Source organism: Galeopterus variegatus, unplaced genomic scaffold (genome assembly GCF_000696425.1).
Source record: "Galeopterus variegatus unplaced genomic scaffold, G_variegatus-3.0.2 Scaffold86, whole genome shotgun sequence".
In the NCBI taxonomy this organism is placed as follows: domain Eukaryota; kingdom Metazoa; phylum Chordata; class Mammalia; order Dermoptera; family Cynocephalidae; genus Galeopterus; species Galeopterus variegatus.
The window spans coordinates 484,767-505,911 of NW_007726197.1; the positions used below are offsets into that span (position 1 = coordinate 484,767).

The following is a 21,145-nucleotide window of genomic DNA, read 5'->3' on the forward strand; positions in this document are numbered from 1 at the left end:
TTCTAGTGTGAACTTTTAGACTTGTTTAGATGGAACTCCAGTTGATTTGAATGATGGCTATTGGTATAACTTGTTTGATGACTTTAAAATAGCTACTACTTGCTACTTTCTCTGGCCTAAATGGCAACCTGAAAACTTTGCCATAAATTAGGAAATAATATAAATATAGGGAGGTATTTTGCTAATGCATTTTAATAAAATGAGCAAGAAACCTTTTAATAAAATTTTTCTAAATGGTACTAGAACCAATACTCTTAAAACTTGCGTATTTTTAAATCGTCATGTTTAAATAGGATTAATTGTGTGTGTTCAAAATTGTGGTGGTATTCTGGGTGGAACAAGTCAATGCTTGTAAGTAATAACAGCTATTATTTGTTAGATAGTTATTATATTCCTGGCACTCATTCTCACAACAATCTTGAGAGATAGGTATAGTTATTCCTGTTTTACAGGTGAGGAAACTGAAGTTCAGTGAGGGGAAGTAACTTGCTCAAGGACATACAACTAGTAAGTGGCAGAGTCAGGATTTAAATTCAGTTAAAAAATCTGTATTTTTAACCTCTGCTACATTAAAATTTTGTATTGGCTTCTCAGTTCTAGTTGTTGGCACTCATTTTACACTCAAGAGTTAGTTTAGCTTTGGCATTTAAGTAATATTTTGATGAACTAAGAATGTTTCTTTGTTTTCAGCTAGAAATAGAACTTCCTATGCCCTAGGACTTAAATGTTATTCTTAAGTGTTGGGTTTCTTTTTTTTTTTTTTTTTAAAGATGACCGGTAAGGGGATCTTAACCCTTGACTTGGTGTTATCAGCACCACACTCAGCCATTGAGCCAACCGGCCATCCCTATATAGGATCTGAACCCGTGGCCTTGGTGTTATCACCACCGCACTCTCCCGAGTGAGCCACCGGCCGGCCCATAAGTGTTGGGTTTCAATCCTAACATATCTTCTCAATTTCCAGTTTTCATAGAAACAAATTAATCAAAAATGTATTTCAACCCTAAATAAGGCAAATATCCACATAGTAGAAATAGTATGCTATTTTGAATAATCATTTTTAAAAGGCAGGACATAGTTTGGGAAACGAACCAAATTATTATGTCATTATGCTGATTTACTATAAATGACACTTATTGCCACAGATCTCTCTTTTTTTTTTTTTCTTTTCTCTTTTTAGCATTTATGGATGGCTGCACTTAGTTTTGATCTTAATAAAACAGGATTTCTTTTTATACTCATATTTTGCTTTACTCTGGTTTTAAAGTTTTTGTGATAAATGACCATATAAGATAATTCTAATAATTCTGTTTTCAGGTCATTGAAAGTTAAAATATTTTGTGTTTCAAAGGAAGGGATAGTCTTTTAACTTAATTTTGAAATTTAATTTCTCACATAATGTCAGTGTAGTCTTATAGCATTTTGATAGTTCTCTGTTGAAAACAAGGATAGAAAAAATGTACTATATAGTAGACTTTTACATTTCTTAGATGTTTTTTGTTTGTTTTTTTACTTTTCTTAGGTTTAAAAGTAATAAGTTATTTAGTACAGAGGAAACTACGTTTTCTTTTGTCATTAAGTGTGGTTGTTAATTAAGTGTCTGACAGGCTGAAAATGCCAGTCATTTAGACATCCTCTCTACTGATGACTTTTCCCACCCTTATCCTTTTGCACATGCCATTCTGTTCACCTATCAAACACATTTCTTGAATTTGGTATTCCTAATAAAGAAGAGACAACCCCTGTTCACAGGAAGATCACATTCAGTAGGAAAGACAGACATTTAGTAGATTATACAGTATTAGTAAAGAAATAAGGGTGTTGAGAAGGAGGTGAGATTGTATCTGATATGGGTGGGAGTCATATGAACCGCATTCTAGGACAAGGAGCAAGAGGATTGGAGAATTATAAACTTCCTGGGTTGCTTGGTTGTTAAGCAGCACAAGATGAGATAATGAAAGGCTTTAAGGAGAATGGATATTATCCTATAAAATTAAGCTTCTAACAGAACTCTTAAATGTGGCCCTTAGAGCCAACAGTTCAGAAAATATTTTTTGAGTGCCTACTTTTTACCTTGCCTTGTACCAGAAATGTGGATATAAGACATGGTTGTTATCTCTAAGAAGCTCAGATTAGTGAGGAAAATAAATGGTACAGTGATATGTGATAAGATGTGAAGTGTGCAAAGGATAGTTGACTGTTTGCAATAGAAAAGATAATCTATCTGTTAAACTTTAATAATCAATTTAATTTTATAGAATATCTTTTAGATCTGTCAAGCAACTTAGGTCATCAGTTTCAACATAGGAGGAACTGAGATCCAGAGAAATTAAATGATTTGCTTGATGTTCTAGAACCAAACCCAGGATTCCTAGTAACAAAGATTCTGTGCTTTGTACTATATAATACCTTTTTGGAGTGTTTCTAGTTATGGCCTTAGAAAGTAGCCATCATTAGCGAATGGTTAGAAAGGTTTTTTTTGTTGAACCCATGCTTATAGTCTGACTGCTAAAGCTAAAGCCAGGTACCTTTACTACTCCTTTCATGTCAAGGCCCTAAAGTAGCACATGTTTCCCCTTTTGCAAGTTAAATATTCTCAATTTATTCAGTTGTTATACTATGATATGATTCAGTTTTTACAATATGGATATACTCATCACCATTCTGGTTGCCCTCCCTTATGTAATCTCATAGGATATATACAGTGCTATATGACACCCAGAAATTGAGTAATATTTTAGTTACCATCCCACGAGCATGGGATAAACTAAAATTATTATGCTTAATTATTAGAGATTAAGACTTAAACCTTCCTCTTCCAGATGCTTTCCTTCCCTTGGTTCCATGTCCTGTTTTCCTTGATTCTAAATAAGGCAGAAAATGCATTGCATTATGATCATTATACTGTTTTTCATGGCATTTGTCACTAAAAATTACAATTTTGCCAGAACATAGTAGGCATTTCCATACCAGCCCCAAAATATTAGATTTCTGAATACAGTCCTCCCTAAGGATCCACGGGGATTTGTTCCAGGATCCCCAGGGATACCCCAAAACCCCAGGATACTCAAGTCCCTTATATAAAGTGGCATAGTATTTGCATGTAACCTTATGCACATCCTCCCATATACTTTAAATCATATCTAGATTACTTATAATATATAATACAATGTAAATACTATGTAAGTAATTGCTATGCGGTATTTTTTTATTTGTATTGTTTTTTATATATATTTTTCACCTGCAGTTTGTTGAATCCCTGGATATGGAACCCATGGATATGGAGGACCAGCTGTAGTCTTTTTTATTTATTTTTTTTTAGAAAGAAAAAATATATATATATATATTTTTTTTTTTTTTATGGTAAAATTTGCTTAGTTTGTCATCTTAACCATTTCTACGTATACAGTTTGGTACTGTTAAGTACATTCACATTGTTGTGCAACAAATCTCCAGAATTCTTTATCTTGCAAAATTAAAAGTATACCCATTAAACAACCAACTCCCTATTTCTCTGTCTTTTGGACCCTGGCAACCACTATTCATATCTTTAAGGTTACCTTTCCTAATAGTATGGTGTATTTGATACTATAAACTGAGCTTCTTACAAGGGGGTCTTCAAAAAGTTCATGGAAAGATTCATATTATCTTTTTTGTGTGTGTGGCTGGATGGTACAAGGATCTGAACCCTTGACCTTGGTGTATCTTTTAATTCTGTTTTTCCATGAGCTTTTTGAGTACCCATTATAAAAAATATAGTTGGAGGGCCAGCCCCGTGACTCACTCGGGAAAGTGCGGCGCTGGTAGCTCCGAGGCCGTGGGTTCGGATCCTATATGGGGATGGCCGGTGCACTCACTGGCTGAGTGTGGTGCAGACCACACCGTGCAGAGGGTTGCGATCCCCTTACCGGTCAAAAAAAGGGGAAAAAAAATTTATATATATATATATATAGTTGGAGCATATTTTATAGTTTCGGTAGACTAAAAATCAAAGCAAAATTAAGAGCACTTTTTTTTCTTCAAAGCTGAGGGTGTGATAATATCTTCCTTCACATGTAAGCCCCAAGCATGTTTTCAAAACATGAAAACATGTATCACCTGCCTATATTATCTTTACATGTTATGATAGAAGGTGGACCAGTACTCGCATTCTGACTATCCTGTCTTTGAATTTAAATGGTGTCTTAACCATACAACCAGTAATATCCCCCTGCTTAGGTTTAAGTGTAGTTGATCGTGTATATTTCTCTTAATCCTTTCAGCTCACTTGTATCCATTTAGGCCTACAGTACATCTTTTATCTAAGGCTGTTTGGCAAGCTAGGCTGTTCAGGTGATAACATAAAAGCTATTAGGTATCTCTAGAGGAAGAATTTTTAACTTTAAATTTAGAATACAAAGTAGGAAAATGGAAATTAAGATTTATTCAAGATGTTAAAGCATGACTTACCTGGTAAGGAGTACTTAAAATCATTTAGAGTCAAGTAGGTAGATACATAGATTTGTAAGGCTTTCAAAAGTATATACCCTTTAATAGAAAGCATCTTTCAAGTGGACCAGCCAGCTGACTTTTTTCCTTCCTTTCTGTGTAAGGCTTAACTTAATGTTACCATAATTTTTTGTGTATTATATGTAAGTATATTATATCTAACAATTGCTTTGGCCTTGAAAAAAGCTTATTAACAACCTTGTTATCAAGTATACATGTGTATGTGTATATAGCAGTAAGAATAAAATAACATAATTTTGGCTTATAAATGTGATGTCTCTGTGTATAACGAATAAATATGGTAATTTGGCTCATTTTGCTATTTTTTATGGAAGTGTGTTTCAGGAGGTTTTGTGGGGAAGAATGATATTTGAGTTATCGCTGAGGATGAGAATTGTAGTTTGAAATACTTTAGATTTAAGCTACATTTTCTTCTAACAAAATGGGAACTGTTTTAGCTGAAGTGGGGGCTTTTAAATAATTTTCAGAGAGCTGGTCTGATTCTGTTTATGATACAGAAATGTGTGTTCTGATATCTTAGAAAAGTCCTACGTTTTTATGATCTTAATATGAATCTCTTCTTTCTACAGAAATAGGAAGGTCGTTGATTACTCACAGTTTCAGGAATCTGATGATGCAGGTAAGTTTTGTGATTTCAACAGATTGTAGGTTGGACTGACCAGTAGAGGAATCACTAGCTTATGTACTTTTTGTCACACTTTTGGAATAAGTTTTATTTTTTATTTTTAGAATATATCCAAATTATGTTGCAATCTGTGTCAACCAAAACAAAGTTGAACTTGCATGGATCTTAATTTTTTCTTACCTGGTTTTAGAGTCCAAGGTGTAAACATCCAATATTTATTTATTTATTTATTTATTTATTGGCTGCTGGCCAGTATGGGGATCCAAACCCTTGACCTTGGTGTTGTAACACCACGCTCTATTCAGCTGAGCTAATCAGCCATCCCTAAATGTCCAGTAGTTCTAATACAGTGTTTATTACTTAAGATATCTCCTGCTGTTACCACTGTAAAACTTGTACCTTGTATTAAGGGGTATTTAAGTTTTTGCATAACGTATTAGTAACTAAGATGAGAGTCTATTTTATGGATCAACTTTGACTTGTGAACTAATTCATCGTAAAATGGTGTATCCTTAATCTCATTATTATTTTCCAGATGCATTTACTATTTTTTCTTTTTTTCTTTCTTCTTAAATCGAACTTTACTTTATAAAGATAATATGTACCCTTTGGGAAAACTTAGAAAATGCAGAAAGGTATAAAGAAGAGTAAAAAAAAAAAATAACATATAATCCTATCCCCCAGAGATAATACTAACATTTATTAAATGCTTGCTACATGCCAGGAATTGTTCATAGTGTTTGTATTTAGTAATTTATTCCTTAGAGCAATCCTATTAATGTGGGATATAACCTGAGTCAGAGATATTATTCAAGGTTCCTTAGCCAGCAAATAGCTTTTTTTTTTTTAAAGATGACTGGTAAGGGGATCTTAACCCTTGACTTGGTGTTGTCAACACCACGTTCAGCCAGTGAGCCAATCGGCCATCCCTATGTAGGATCCGAACCCGTGGCTTTGGTGTTATCAGCACCGCACTCTCCCCAGTGAGCCACGGGCCGGCCCAACAAATAGCTTTTTTAACCTTTTTGTTGACTCCTAGCTCTTTATCTTTTTTTTCCTTTTAAAAATGTAGTGAGTAATACTTTTAAACTAAAGTAATTTGCTTGGTAACAGAAATTGTGTTAGGATTGTAGAGTTATAGGTTCTTTACTTTCTAAAATGCTTGTGATATAACTGTTTACAATAGTAATTTTCAAATAAATACTAAGATGTTGAACATGGGGAAATCTTTCATAAATTAAAAGGATAGGATTTAAAATGATGAGATATTTGGGTATAGATATGAAATACATATACATGAGGACTAGAGGGTAATATATGGAGTTAAGGTGGTGGGACTGGGGTGGAAAAGAATTTAATTTTTTTTTAAAAAGCTATTTGGGAAATCTTTCCCCTCTCACCATTTACATAGTATGATAGATAATTATGTCGGTGAATACAATGGTGATTTTAACATGTGAAAATCGTAATATAGTTAAATGAATTTGAAAAACCCTCTGTTTAGATGAAGATTATGGAAGAGATTCGGGTCCTCCTGCTAAGAAAATTCGATCATCTCCCCGAGAAGCTAAAAATAAGAGGCGATCTGGAAAGAATTCACAGGAGGATAGGTAGGAAGCATTGTTTTTCTGTTCCTGCTTATACTTTCACCACTGAGATGAGGGCAGTCTCTGAGGTTGTTGGGATCTCTGTATACTTTTGGAAAGTACTTATCGTCCACTATAATGTTTGGCATATTTCCTGTTATCTCAGGCTGTGCTTCTGGGTCTAGAGGTTAGCCTCATTAAAGTCATGAAGCTTGCTTCGATTTAACCTAAAATCCAAGGTGAGGTCCAAGAATGCTTTGCTGCTACCTCTGAAGATAAGCAGAAAGATTAAGTATGTAATTTGTCACCCAGGGTTAGTATTAATGGTTTCCTTAACAAAGAATAAGTGACTATCTCATTCAGTGGCAATCACTGGCAGAATCATAGCTAAAGCTTGTAGAATCTTAAGTTATATAGCCTGCTGAGTTTACTGTCTCATAGTCAGTTCTACTTTGTTTTAATAACTTAATCAGATTCTTTTCCCTTAGTTTTGCAAATGAGTTCACTTGAGTTGTAATTTTAAGTATAATTTTGCCTCAAAAGACCAGGATATTATAACTTTTGCCTCTGTTTTTAAAGATATACACATACATTCTCACACCCAGTGTAGTGTAACCTTAAGACCTCCTTGATGACAGTGATGATGGTAATAATGATAGCTACCATTTGTGAATATCTTGTGCAATCTCTATTTAATGTGCTTTACATACATTATCATTTAATTCTCACAACACCTCTGTTAGGGCAAGTAACAACTTAGAGGGATTCAGTGATTTAACCAGGGTTACCCAGCAAATGGGCAAACAGGTTTTGAAACCATGTCTGTTGGACTCCAAAGTCTGTTTTTTTTAACTAATTGGCTATACCACTTCCAAATAATACTATTACGAATAAGTAGTTCAAAGAAATGAAATAATATTTGTCTCTAGTTCTTGTAAGAACCTTGGAGCACTGAAATCACTATTAATAATAGATGCATTTACCTAGTATTTTTTGTTTGCTTATATTGCTAACCTCTAATATTTTCTTTGCTAGAGAATTTCAGAAATATGCTTTTGAGGAAAAATAATGCAAAATTACACTGTTGGGCTACAAGTCTTCCAGGGTTTCATGTGTATTAGTCTGTTTTCTGTTACTTATAACAGAATACCTGAAACGGGGTAATTTATAAAGAAAAGAAATTTATTTCTTACAATTCTGGGGGCTGGGAAGTCCAAGGTTGAGGGAGCATATTTGGTGAGGGCCTTCTTCTTGGTGTGGACTCTGCAGAGGCGTGATGCAGTGCAGAACATCACATGGTGAGGGAGGCTAAGCATGTTCACATGCTGCTTCTCCTTATAAAGCCACCAGTCTACTTCCTTGATAACTGATTAATCCATTAACCCATTAATCCATGAATGAGTTAATCTATTCATGTGTACATAGCCCTCATTTTCCAATAACCTTTTTTTTTTTTTTTTAAGATGACCGGTAAGGGGATCTTAACCCTTGACTTGGTGTTGTCAGCACCACGCTCACCCAGTGAGCTAACCGGTCATCCCTATATGGGATCCGAACCTGCGGCCTTGGTGTTATGAGCACCACACTCTCCCGAGTGAGCCACTGGCTGGCCCTTCCAATAACCTCTTAAAGGCCCCGTCTTTCAAATACCATAGTTGGATTTCCCACCCCTTAATACTGCCACAGTGGGAATCAAGTTTCGAGATCAGCTTTGGAAGGGGAAGTTCAAACTATAGCACATAGTATATTTCCAATCCAATTTTATTTAGTAGCCTAATTTAGAACTATTTTCATTATATTCATTTATTAAATTCTCCTAGGAATGAGCTGCTTCATGGCATGTTATAATGTCTCATCGATGTAATTAATATCTAGCCTAAATGTTTTCTTGTTAGCAGTCATTTGATTTTATTATCCTCCCCTAAGTGTCAGGAATGATCGAGATAAATACAGTTTTTATTCCCATTTTATTAAGTGCCTCTTATATTTATTCCCTCGGACCTGTGTTGATTTTTCTGTTGGTCTCCACTTGAATATTTGGCTTTCTCTTGACTTTGCTTTAATGGCACTTAAGGATTAATAGTCTGTATAAACTCAGTAGGAACTAGAGAAAATAATATAATTCTTTATCATTGTGTTAGACTTGTGAATTAAAGATTTATTTTGCATATACACATCTACATAGAAGAGTCACAGGTTTCAGAAATTATAAAGTGTCTTGAAGTCAGATTGCTTAGTACAGAAATTTGGTTTTTCTCTTTGCCTAGGAATCTTGGGTTCAGTAGTTTGACATTTGAGTGTTGTCTAGATTATGGGGAATACCAAAAGTTTATTTATAAGACCTGCTGTTTGAGAAAGGAAAGCTATGGAGGCAGTTTTTATGTACGAGTGTTTCTTTTTCGTTTGTCAAAATTTCTGACAGAATCATAAAATTTTAGCACTGAAGAGCACCAAGTGATTTGTCTGAGATCATACAACTAATTAATAACAAACATGGGACACTAGAGCACAGATTCCCAAGTTAAAACTTGTGAGGACATAATATGTGTATGTTTATGACTTTAAAAATTGTTTTTAAAAACTTTCCATTGAGCTTTGAAGCTCCTTAACTTATTTTACCTTGCAGAGTGATCTTAAGCTCACTTTTATTTTTTCCACGGTATGAGGCAAGCCAATATGTTGATGTTTCTGTGCAAAGAAATACTGGAACCAAAAATTATTAGGAGTTAAATTGATTTATTTTCATTTTGTTTTAGATAAATTTTTAGGCATATCGTAAGTTATATGTCTGAACTCCAATTCCCTTTTTTTTTTTTTTCCTTTTTTCTCTTTTTTACTGACCGGTAACGGGATCGCAACCCTCGGTGTTGCACCCGTACCGGGGACCGGCAACGGGATCGCAACCCTCGGTGTTGCACCCGCTCCGCGCTCAACCAGTGAGCGGGAACCGGTCTCCACATGGGATCCGAACCCTCGGCGGGAGCGCCGCCACACTCCCACGCGGCGCACTCTGCAGTGTGCCACCGGGCCGGCCCTCCAATTCCCTTTAATAATATTAGGTATTTTAGGTGTTATTTGCATCTACATTTAGTGATTATTTTTTGCCTAATTTGCCATTAGCACATTATATAATTTGTTTTTAGTATTTTTATGCTCTGCCTCTGTTCACAGAGGATATTTTTCTTGTTAAATACTCTCGTGAACCAGACTGTACTCATACATGAGAAATTTTCACCCTGTGTTGAGATACCTTCTTTTTTCTCTTTGGGGTTTTGGAAGCAGTGTTTTCCAAAGTAGATAAAATTGTGCATATTCGTCAGCATCTCTGTAAAGTGAGGAAATAATGGAAGCAGTTTCACTCTGTTTGAACATTTTGTGTATAAAAAAGGTATTTTTCGATGTTCTGAAGTCAGATATCAGAGATCTATGTTTACTTAGACTTTGATCTAAACACTGTTTCCCTTTCTCTTTACAGTGAGGACTCAGAAGAAAAAGATGTGAAGACCAAGAAGGACGATTCTCACTCAGCAGGTAGTAAACAATTTTTAATGTAATAGATATAACTCTATTCATATATTTATTTATTAGACATTTAGCAGTGATTTTATATGCTAGGCACTATTGCAAATGGTGGGATTACAAAGATATCTCCATCTTCAAAGAGCTAATAGTGATTCTTAATCCTGGTGGATTGATAGAACCACCTATGACACTTTTTTAAAGTACATATTCTGGGCCCTGCCCCAAGATTTCATATTCAGTGGGTCTAGGTGGGATGCTGGGGCTTTGTTGTTGTTGTTGTTTTTTGTTTGTTTGTTTGTTTGTTTGTTTGTTTGTTTTTCCGTGTCCGGCAACGGATCGCAACCCTCAGTGTCACGCCCGGACCGGACCGGGACCGGCAACGGGATCGCAACCCTCGGTGTTGTGGCCGCACCTCGCTCAGCCAGTGAGCAGGAACCCGTCTGTATGTGGGATCCGAACCCTCGGCGGGAGCGCCACTGCACTCCCAAGCAGCGCACTGTAGCAGTGCGCCACCGGGCCGGCCTTGTTTTTTTTTTTTTTAAGTATCTACAGATTACTCTCATGCAGAGTCAAGATTGAAAACCATTTACATGAACAACTAAAAGACATCAAACTAAACAGAATAATAGATATATATATATATAACACTAAGTAAAATAAAGGTATAAAATGGGGGGAATGATTGACTGGGTTGAAAAGCAAAAGTAAATTTCATTCTCACTCTTTTTGGCTGGGGAGTAGTCTCTTGAAATGGTAGCCATAAAGAAAGGGTTTTTGTAAGAATTTTAACTTAAAAGAATTAATGTGAATTAATGAGGAGTCTCCATGGCCAAATAAAATGTTCAATCCTGATGACTTGACTTGTTTTTAGTATTTATTTTTAAGTTTAACTCTTCTAAGAATTGTGAGTTTTATTTCATATTGTTTACAGTCACTTTAGTTTTGACCTATGTTTACTTGCTGTTTTCTTTCTGGATCTCCCTTTAAATGAAACTGCTCTTTAGCTAATATGTAGAGGGTAGACAGGGTTCCACTAAATTCACTCCACTGAGCTGTTTTGCTTTCCTTCCTGTTCAAGGATGTTTTCTCGCTGCCTGAGTTGAAAAGAACTTTTATTAACCTTATAATCTTGTGATAATATAGTAATACTGTATATTACCATTCGTTTACCTTGTGAACCCTAATTTGAATTTCTTACATTTATTAGTTGAAAACTTTAAGATAAACAATTGTACTAGTTTTAGGTACAGCTCCTACCAGGTGGGTTTAGCTTTGGGTCTGCCAAGGTCAGTTTTATTCTCTATTTATCTCTAGATGATGTTTTTGACAGAACAGTGACCATGGCAAGGCTCATAGGACTAGGAGTATTTTCAGAAGAACGACAGCTAAACCTTAACAGAATAAGGGAGCCTAAAAGTTCAAGAAAAGGGCTATAGAGACTAATACAAATGTAGATTTGTCTAGAGGCAGTAGGCTGGCAGCCTTCCCTTTAAAAGCAGATTTATTCACAAGCACAACTGTGTTGAAATTTTTTTTTTTAAGTAATAGGCTATAGAATATGAAAGTAAACTTTTTATAAACTTGTTCAAAAGTCTTTAGCTAATTTATCTAAATATATGTTTTAAGGTTTCTTCAATCCCCTCTAAATTGAAATGATCACATCCCATTCATTGTAAAGAGTAGTAGTTTGACATTTCTTTAGGGTTTACATGTTATATACCTTAGAATAAAGATCATTGGAAGACATTCTTCCCCTCTCATACTATTTTTTAAAATATTTTTCTAACTTTAGCTTCTAAAAACAGTGAACATAGATTTGAATGTCATTGAGAATTTTAGAGCAAAGCAATGATATAAGTTTAAAGTATGTCACAGGAAATGTGTTCACACTGTAATTCAGCTTTGTCATTGCTTAAAACTACATGCCTAAGTTATTTTACATGCAACAGTGAGTACATAGTCTTATTCAAGTTTATTCTTTTTAAATTTTGGTCCCCTTTTATATATTTTATGGGAATTTCTAAGGATAGAATTTACCCTTTTAGAATGAAATAAAGCTGCAGGCTGTATGTCATATTGGCCACTGTGTTGGCTTTTTCAGTCAGCTGTCAAATACAAAATTCTGTGATCATTGCATCATGATAACTTTGATATTGTTTAGAATGAAATAAAGCTGCAGGCTGTATGTCATATTGGCCACTGTGTTGGTTTTTTCAGTCAGCTGTCAAATACAAAATTCTGTGATCATTGCATCATGATAACTTTGATATTACAGAGGACAGTGAAGATGAAAAAGAAGATCATAAAAATGTGCGCCAGCAACGGCAGGCAGCATCTAAAGCAGCTTCTAAACAGAGAGAGATGCTCATGGAAGATGTGGGCAGTGAGGAAGAACAAGAAGAAGAGGATGAGGCACCATTCCAGGAGAGTACGTGAAGTTGGCTAGTGTACTTTGGTTGTTTGATTGTGATTGTAGTTTCTGACCTTTATTACTTTGGTGCTTTCTAAGATGCTAAATGTTATAACCAGTCCCTTAAATTAAGTAAATACTCCCTGTTAAAAGAGATGACTGTGGTGGTAGCCATTAATATTTTTAAAGATTCTCATGATTGTCCACAGCATTTGCAGTGGTTATACTCTTTATTTAATAATGTTTGTTCAAACACAAAGTGAATAGTAGTTAGAGTAGTGACATTGGATCTTGGCGTTTGAGATTTGTATTTTGGCCTGGCGGAGGAGGTTGTAGATATCCTCTCCCCACAAAAAATGTTAATAACAGAATTTAGATGTTTCACAGTTATTCAAATTAGTTAATTATATGTGTTTTTGCTTCGTATGTAGTTTTCTTGTTTCATTCATTCATAATTGGACAAAAAATCCAGGTCAGTTCAGTCTCATTTCCCTGGTGTCACTCAGTATAACATGGGAATGATGGAGCTTCCAAAAGTTATTTGATGATTTTAGTTTTTACTCAGATTAACTCTTATCCCTTCCTGTTTTCAACTTACTCTTCAAACAAAGTCAATCATGTAACCTTCATGTGAGGTACTTGCTAAACCCATTTTATAGATGAGGCCAGTGACAGCTCCAACCAAATTCGTAGTACAGCTACAGATAGAATCCAAGAGTGATTCTTAGCACTCTCTCCCTTTGTTCACTTGGAAGGATGTGTACATTAAGTTGGACGTTGAAATTCTTCTTTCCTCTCAGAAGATTCCGGCAGTGATGAAGATTTCCTAATGGAAGATGATGATGATAGTGACTATGGCAGTTCAAAAAAGAAAAACAAAAAGATGGTTAAGAAGTCCAAACCTGAGAGAAAAGAAAAGAAAATGCCCAAGCCCAGGCTAAAGGCTACAGGTGAGCTCTGCAGAAGTGAAATTAAATTATTGCTTTAAAAAATTTCAAGAACCAGTACTTTCTCTGCAGAAATTCTTCATTAGGCCTTGGCATTGTCCTCATATTTAACAGGAATACAAGAAATCTGAAAGGATCCTGTCTTCTACATCTAAAAGTATCACTTATTAATTAATAAGAACTCCAGCCCCTCCAAGAGTCTGGTGGACTTAGCCCTGTTCTTCAACAACTGCCATACATAAGCAAGATTTGGAAATGACCTATTGTGTCAGGCACAGTGGTAGAAACACTGTTCAACATAGCTATTACTGCTCTTTTTTCCTACAGTCCCAGCAGTGAGTGAAGACTTGCAATTGTGAAAATGCACGAACATTTAAGTTCTCTGTTCTGATCTCCACCCTTTCCTCTGTGCTGTTAGAATAAAACCACGCTTGATGACATGGATTCATTTCTCTGAGCCTTAGTGGTTTCTGCCAGATGTTCTTTTAGTTGGAGTTAGTTTGTTAATTAAATCAGAAATCTGGATTTGCTTTTTGTATAAGTGGTTTTATTCTGGCAAAACTAGTGATTTTTAAACTTTTGCTCATCAACTACTTACTGTTGGGAATGATAGAACTATCAAAAGTTATTTGATGCTTCAGTTTCTATTCTCCTCCCCTCTTTTTTAATTGCTTTTTAAACATAACTTTTAGTTTCACAAGGCATTAAGGATGATGTGCATTTTCTGTAGCGTCATGTTTCTTTATTAAAAGCATTACTACTGCCGAGCCCGTGGCGCACTCGGGAAAAGCATTACTACTAACATAACAGTAGAGTGTTGGTAAAAGATTATTGGAAACTACTGCAGCATAAAAGTATTTTTTCTCTTTTCTTCCCCAAATTGTTATTTTTCTTCTTTCAGTAACACCAAGCCCAGTGAAAGGCAAAGGGAAAGTGGGCCGCCCCACAGCTTCAAAGGCATCAAAGGAAAAGACTCCTTCTCCCAAAGAGGAAGATGAGGAACCAGAAAGCCCTCCAGAAAAGAAAACATCTGCAAGCCCCCCACCCGAGAAATCTGGGGATGAAGGGTCTGAAGATGAAGCCCAGTCTGGGGAGGATTAAAAGTGATGATGGTTTGGGGAGAGATTTTATTAAAAAAAGAAAAAAGAAAAAAAGAGGGGAAAAAGAGAACCTACTTAAGATAGAACATGGTTTTGGCTATGGCTTGACTCATGGGCTTTCAGTGCTTTTTTCCATTTGTTTAAAATAACATTTTCTCTCTCTCTCTTTTTTTTTTTTTTTTTTTTTTTTAAGAAAACCATTGTATGTTTAAGTTACCTTTTTGTCTGCTGGTCTTCTCTTTGCCACTACTCCCCTCCCCCACCAATGAAAGCCATGACAAATTAATCACTGGATTGACTGCTTCATCTTTTTATTTTTAATGGAAGGTGTACCACAGTTGTAAAGCAATAAGAGTTGAGATGAACACTATGGAAACTTTGCTTTTTGCTAATGATAGCAAGTTGAACAGTAATCAAAAACGTAGAAAGGTCTTAGTTAAAAATGACCACTTCATTCTCTACCTGGACTTTTAAAAAATTAATTGTCATCTAATATGAGTTTATATTGTCTTTATAAATGTCTAAAAAATCATGACTTTGAACTTCCACTGATGAGGCAGGTAGGAGAAAAAGATGAATTCTGACTTATTATTGAAAGTACTCATTTTTACCTTGGGGAGAGGGCAGGAAATGGGGGTACCTGACCCTGTTTGAGGGTGTGGTTTTCTTTTTTTGTTTCATCACTTATCTCTAAGACACTCAGAGCCAGTGATACTTTTATCCTGCTACTGCCTTTAAGGAGCTAAAAAAAAAAAAAAAAAGGGGGGTGGTAAAAACTGAAACACTCTTGTTTTATATTTCATTCTCTAACGATTCATGTTTTAAAAATATATATGTATCCTGTTTTTCAGATAAAATTTTACCAAGGATCCCCCCAAAAAAACCCATGCTAGAATTTAATCGGCAGGATCAGCCTACACATCATTGTGGATTTCTTCTCAAACTGACAATGTTTAGGTTTTAAGCAAATAAAATTCCAGTTAATATGAAACTAAGTCACAAAGAGTTGAGATTTTTCCTTCATGAAAATAGAGAGTTGAAATTATTTTATGCTATAAATGTGCATTCAGATCCCATGAACCATGCTTTGTTTTTATTTGGAGATAGAACATTTTCCTTTTCATACGTGGATCTTCCTGTTTCTTCATAGAAATGTGGTATGAAGTACATCTCTCTACTTCCCAGTGTTCACCTACCCCCAGTGCCTACCAGTTTTACTACATGGCACTATTTTCCTGGCTCTATTCTTCACTTCCTTCCCATCCTGTACTTAACGAGAGTATGTTAAATGCTGCTCCCATACTGTTTGGTTTGCTTTCTTCTTTTTAGTTAGTCCGACCCCCTGCTTACTGCTCATATTGCTTAAAGCAGGAGACTGGGACTCAGCAAGACGAGAAACCATGCATTTTAGGAAGCCTTTGTGCAGTTGATAACAGATTTTTTGCCTTATGAAAGCATTCAGGAGATAGATCCATAGGTTTGATCATCTGCATCCTGATACCATGAGCTATAGGAAGCAAGGTTTAGGAGTCCTAGTATGCTAATAAATAGAAAAATTGGTGAAATTTAAGTTATGCCTTTTAATCTACATTTTCTTCCTCAATATCTTCCTTTTGTGGTTTTTTTTCTGTCTAAGTGACAGCATATTTTTCTCAGAAAACATGGCTTTCTTGCAGGTGTTTCTAGGACAAAGGGTTACTTACGGAGTATTTTCACTCTGATTTTTAGACACTTTAAAGAACATTCTTACTCTGATTTTTTTAAAACATACAGTGGCAGAGAGTCATTTCACTGTTGCACTGCGTGTTAAAGAATGGTTAAGGAGTTTTTAGTACATGGCCAAAAATACAGGACTTGAACATAAGTAGCAGTTGGGTTATTATCTTTTGTGATGGTTAAATTTATAGTTGTGAACTTTGTAATGAGGATGTTAAGAATTATTCTGTTTGCTTTAGTGGGTTTATTCAGGTCTCCATCTTTAACAAAAAGGTTCGTGTTCATATAGTAAAAAACTGATCAGTGTTTCCACCGTGCACTTCTATTTTTTAGGGGTTTATTACTTTGTCTTACATTCCTAGTAACATTTGGGCTTTCCTTAGTTATGTTTCATGAAGATTGGGAGAGGGCTCTTTTAAAACTTTAGCCTCGATTTTTTTGTGTAACAGCCTCTTTAATACATTTATCTGCACTAACATCTCTGATTGTGATACACGCACGTACTTTAGAGATAATCATGTCTTCTGGGTTACTTGTGTGCATTTGATTGGGCTTCTTGTTTAGAGTCCCTTTTAAAATTAATTCATTAGGTTGGAAAATGTATTCTATATATCTAATATACTGGACAGAGGATCTGTGTCCCCAAGTGAGATAGGCTCTGAATGACTTTTGGTTTCTCCACTTTTTATTGATTTAAAACACTCTAGTCTTCCCCTAAAATCATGCATGCAAATAGGAGGACAGTTGTGGCAACTCAACTGGAAACAGGTGCTCAATAGTCAGGCTTGAAAGTGATGTAAGGATGTATTACAAGCTATAAGCCGATAGTGACTGGCCATTGGCACCATTCTTGACTAAACTTCCTCTTTTTTTCTAGTGTGCCTATGGTGAAATGGCAATAGCATTCACTGTCTTATTTTACAGTGCTCAGGAAGTGGGACATTAACTCTGAAGGTGCTTGTTTGTGTGATCTGAATTCTCTATTTAGCTCTGCTAGGTTTACCTCTATAACATAGATTTCAGCAGCTACGCTGACTGACACTACATTCTAGTTCTTAAGATTCGTTTAATCCTGACCCTACCCCAGCTAGAAATGGGTAGCTTACATTTTATTCAGTCTCTGTATAACTTGCTGTTGATTTTAGCTCTCCCCACCTCAGATCAGAATTAGTGGAGTGGGCCCAAAGGATACATTTTAATTTCAGTGATGGTAGATTTGTCCTGTTTCTGAACATCTCCCTCTTTCATGTCACCACTCCCTATTGATTCCATAAAGGAAAATTAATGGGTGTTTCCTCCTTTAGGGAGATGATGAGTGGAAATCTTTTAATTTTGAATAACAGTAGTTGATTTCCCTTATTGCAGGAGCTTTGATATTGGTATTTCACAATAACTGGTTTGCCCAGTTCAATCCTCAATTCAGTAGTAATTCTTGGTATTGGTTCAAATAGCATTTTCTTGTAGATAAATCAAGAGTGGAATTTGAAGTTATAATCCAGTAAAGGTTTTGACACTCTTGTGTCAGCCTAAACTGAACGTGACACTTTCTTTTAATGGTTCTTTTTTTTAACCCATGAACATTCAAGGAACAAGTGGATTTTAGTGTACTGGTTGGGGAAGGGAATAGTGCTTTTCTTTAATCAAACTTCAGTTTAGGAGATGCTTTGAGAGTGTTAGAAAGACAAGAGCAGAATTTAATACCAGGAGCAATGGAGAAAGTTTTATAAAAGATTATGTGGCCGTTGTTGCTGTTCTAAAGAACAAGTACTGGTTTGAGCAGTTCTTTCTTTGCCTACATCACCAGTAGCTGCACTGAAAAGAAAAAACTATAAACTTAAAAGTTTGGAAAAGACGAAACCTGGCCTTGGTCTTTATGGCATTTAGATCAAGATACTTAGAACAAGTAGTTACACATTTTCTGCCAAGGGAGAGTGAAAGTATAACAAGCTGGTTGCTCCAGAGGTTAGAAAATTATCCTATTCTCTGGATGAAGTTGGGTTTACTTGAAAATGGAGAATTGGTTTATTTTTTGAGTATTGGGACATCAGAATATCTATAGGATAAAGTTTCACTCTCAACCCATTTTCCCTTTAGTTTTGGATAAACTCGATACAACATGATTCCCTGTTTGAATCCCAAATCTGTAAGTTACACTTTTTTTCAAAGTCTAATTCACAAAATTCACAGTGGTGCTGACTGTGTATTAACCACTATTGGGAAAAATCCCGTAAACCTGCCTGTTGCCATGCCAATGAAATGACTGAACTGGTGACATCTGTCTGAGCATGCTTCGTGTGGCTGGTAGAATGCCACCGTTGTGCATACTCTTTGTACATCAGGGGTGAAGGGAGGGTTTTCTAGATTATGGGGGGAGGGTAAAATTGGGATTTTTTGTTCCTTTTTTGATGGGGTGTGGGAGTATAGTACTAAGCTTATGCCCTAAAATAACATGTATAAAAACCCCTGAAGTATTGTGTGAATGTGTGTGTGAGTGTGTGTTTGTATATGTCTGGCAGTTAAACCTTTGTCTTCTGGAAATTAGTGAATTCTTTTCTTTTTTTTCCTCCAGAAGTATTTGTTACAAGATTTGTAAATAAGAGCTCTACTTAGTTTGTTTACCCTGAACGTGTTGCAGCAAACCTTATATGCCTAATTCCTGCAAGGTTTAAGGAAAGACTTTAAGACTTGCCAGGTTAAGCAGCAGCCAAGTTCTCAGTAATTGTTTGCCTTGATTCATCTTTTAGACTTTTCATTTTGCCAGCTCTAAAACTCCCAGTCTCCTTGATTTTAGTTCTTAATCTTTTATATTCTGAGCAGGAAGGGTAAAAAAAGAGGAACCTGCTTAAATGTATTAATTAGTCCATGAGCTGAGACCGGGGCATCCCTTACTTCATACTGCAATGTTGCTAGATACATGATCAGACGCCAGAGGGTTGGGCATTCTTGCAATACCTTAACAGTGCTGAAATCTGCAGCATGGTACTAAGGAAGTTAAAGTTTGAATGTAACCACTTTATTTAAAAGTTTTTTTCTTTAATTTAAATGAAATAGGGTTGAAGTGAACATGATTTGTTGACCATGTTCGTGAATTATAGATGCAACATGCATTGGTAGAATCGTGTGATGGTCTTTTGTGATACTTAATTTTCACATATCCCAGTCTCTGTATGTATCTGCATAGACAAAGAAAAAAACAAACTCCTGCTTTGCTTTTATTGAAGGGTTTCCAGGACTGCGTGTCTGCTCCTGAGCTCTGTTTTAAGTATGTGTATCCTTCGCTTGTATTTTGTATTAAAAAATAAGAAAAAGAACCCTTTATTGTTGAGCATGTTGGCATTGTCCCCTTTATTTTTTTCTCTTTTTGGGACATATGAAGCAAGTTATTCTTTTTCTGTATCTTTTTTTCTTTTGTAAACTTTTTGTTTTGTTTTGTTTAAAAATGGCTTTATAAAAGGGCTTTTATAACCCAGACTTGTGCTCTGTGTACTTCTTGTAATACTTTAAAGCATATACAGTTATTTATACAGCTGATTACCTTGGCCTATCAGCTCCCAGTCCAGCCTGACTTTGTGAGGAAACTTTCCCAAATAAGTTATTTAGGAAATTTAACAGTGACTGTCCCTGTTGTAAAAGAAAATCATGTCTCAAAAATCAATACAGTACTTGAGAGCATGGAATCCAGAGGCAGTTGATTTCAACTAACTTTTGATTAAGGGAGCACTGGACTGGGTGCATGAGGATTCCTAATTAGCTATTTTTCCTCATGTTCCTATCCAAGGTTATGAAGTGTTGAGGGCAAAGTTCATCTCAGTTATAATTACATATAATAAAAGATTATGCTTACAAAACATTTACTTTCAGTTTCAAATACATGTAACAACCGTACTAAATTACACTTAGAATTAAATGTTACTTCTTAGATGAACTACATGGTACAAGATCCCTGTCTAGAACTGGACTGATCATGTAGTTATTAGGGCTTTTATTCTTTTCAACCTCTCCCCTTTTACATGCATGGGTGAGCGCACCGGTCATCCCTACATAGGATCTGAACCCGCGGCGCCCCCAGCGCCGCACTCTCCCTAGTGCGCCCGGGGCTCCGCCCGAGCACTTTGCAGTTTTTATGAAGAGTTTTCGTTTCCATATCACCTATTTCAGTTTTCCCAAGTGTGAGATTAGCAAGGTTTCTACTGTTCCTGCAATCCCGTAGAAAATAAACTGGTTCAGGTAGGAATGAGATTTGATTTGATGCAGCTAGTATCTGACACAAAGATTTGTTTTTCTTTTTTGGCTGGGGGGTGGGGAGTCTTTTTTTCTTTTGGAGCTACATCAAGGGTTTGATCAGGTCTGCATGCTTTAAGTTGTCAAAGCTGGTAGTTATAAAACCAGCTCACATTATCATCTATAAATGAGTGCCTTAGGCCTTCTTCCTAATACCGATCCTAACACTGAGCTTTTGAGCATTTTGCTGTTCTTTAGCATCTCCAAGTAACAGTGATACTTGAACCAGTCCAATTAGTTACATCGACGATTTAATGGGGAAAATTTGAAACTTTTTCTCAATAAGATTTCTCATTACATACTTCAGTTTACTTGAAAATCCCTGCGTGGCCCCTAGACACAAAGGCTCAAATTTAAAAGCTTTTTCATTCTGATAATGTCTCAAGATAGTGACTATTGAGGAAAATGTTAGTCATCTTGACTATAAAGCTTCTATCCTGTGCCAGTAG

General features: G+C 35.8%; 1 protein-coding gene across 1 annotated transcript; it reads left to right on the plus strand.

Moving 5' to 3' along the window:
* Window positions 1–5,070: 5,070 nt before the first annotated feature.
* On the plus strand, window positions 5,071–15,440 carry NUCKS1 (nuclear casein kinase and cyclin-dependent kinase substrate 1; the record flags this gene model as incomplete). Its single annotated transcript, XM_008580700.1, has 6 exons — window positions 5,071–5,128; window positions 6,639–6,744; window positions 10,196–10,251; window positions 12,518–12,670; window positions 13,453–13,602; window positions 14,501–15,440. Coding segments are annotated over 6 exons (723 nt in total), but the record flags the coding sequence as incomplete, so codon positions are not given.
* Between the last annotated feature and the right edge of the window lie 5,705 nt (window positions 15,441–21,145).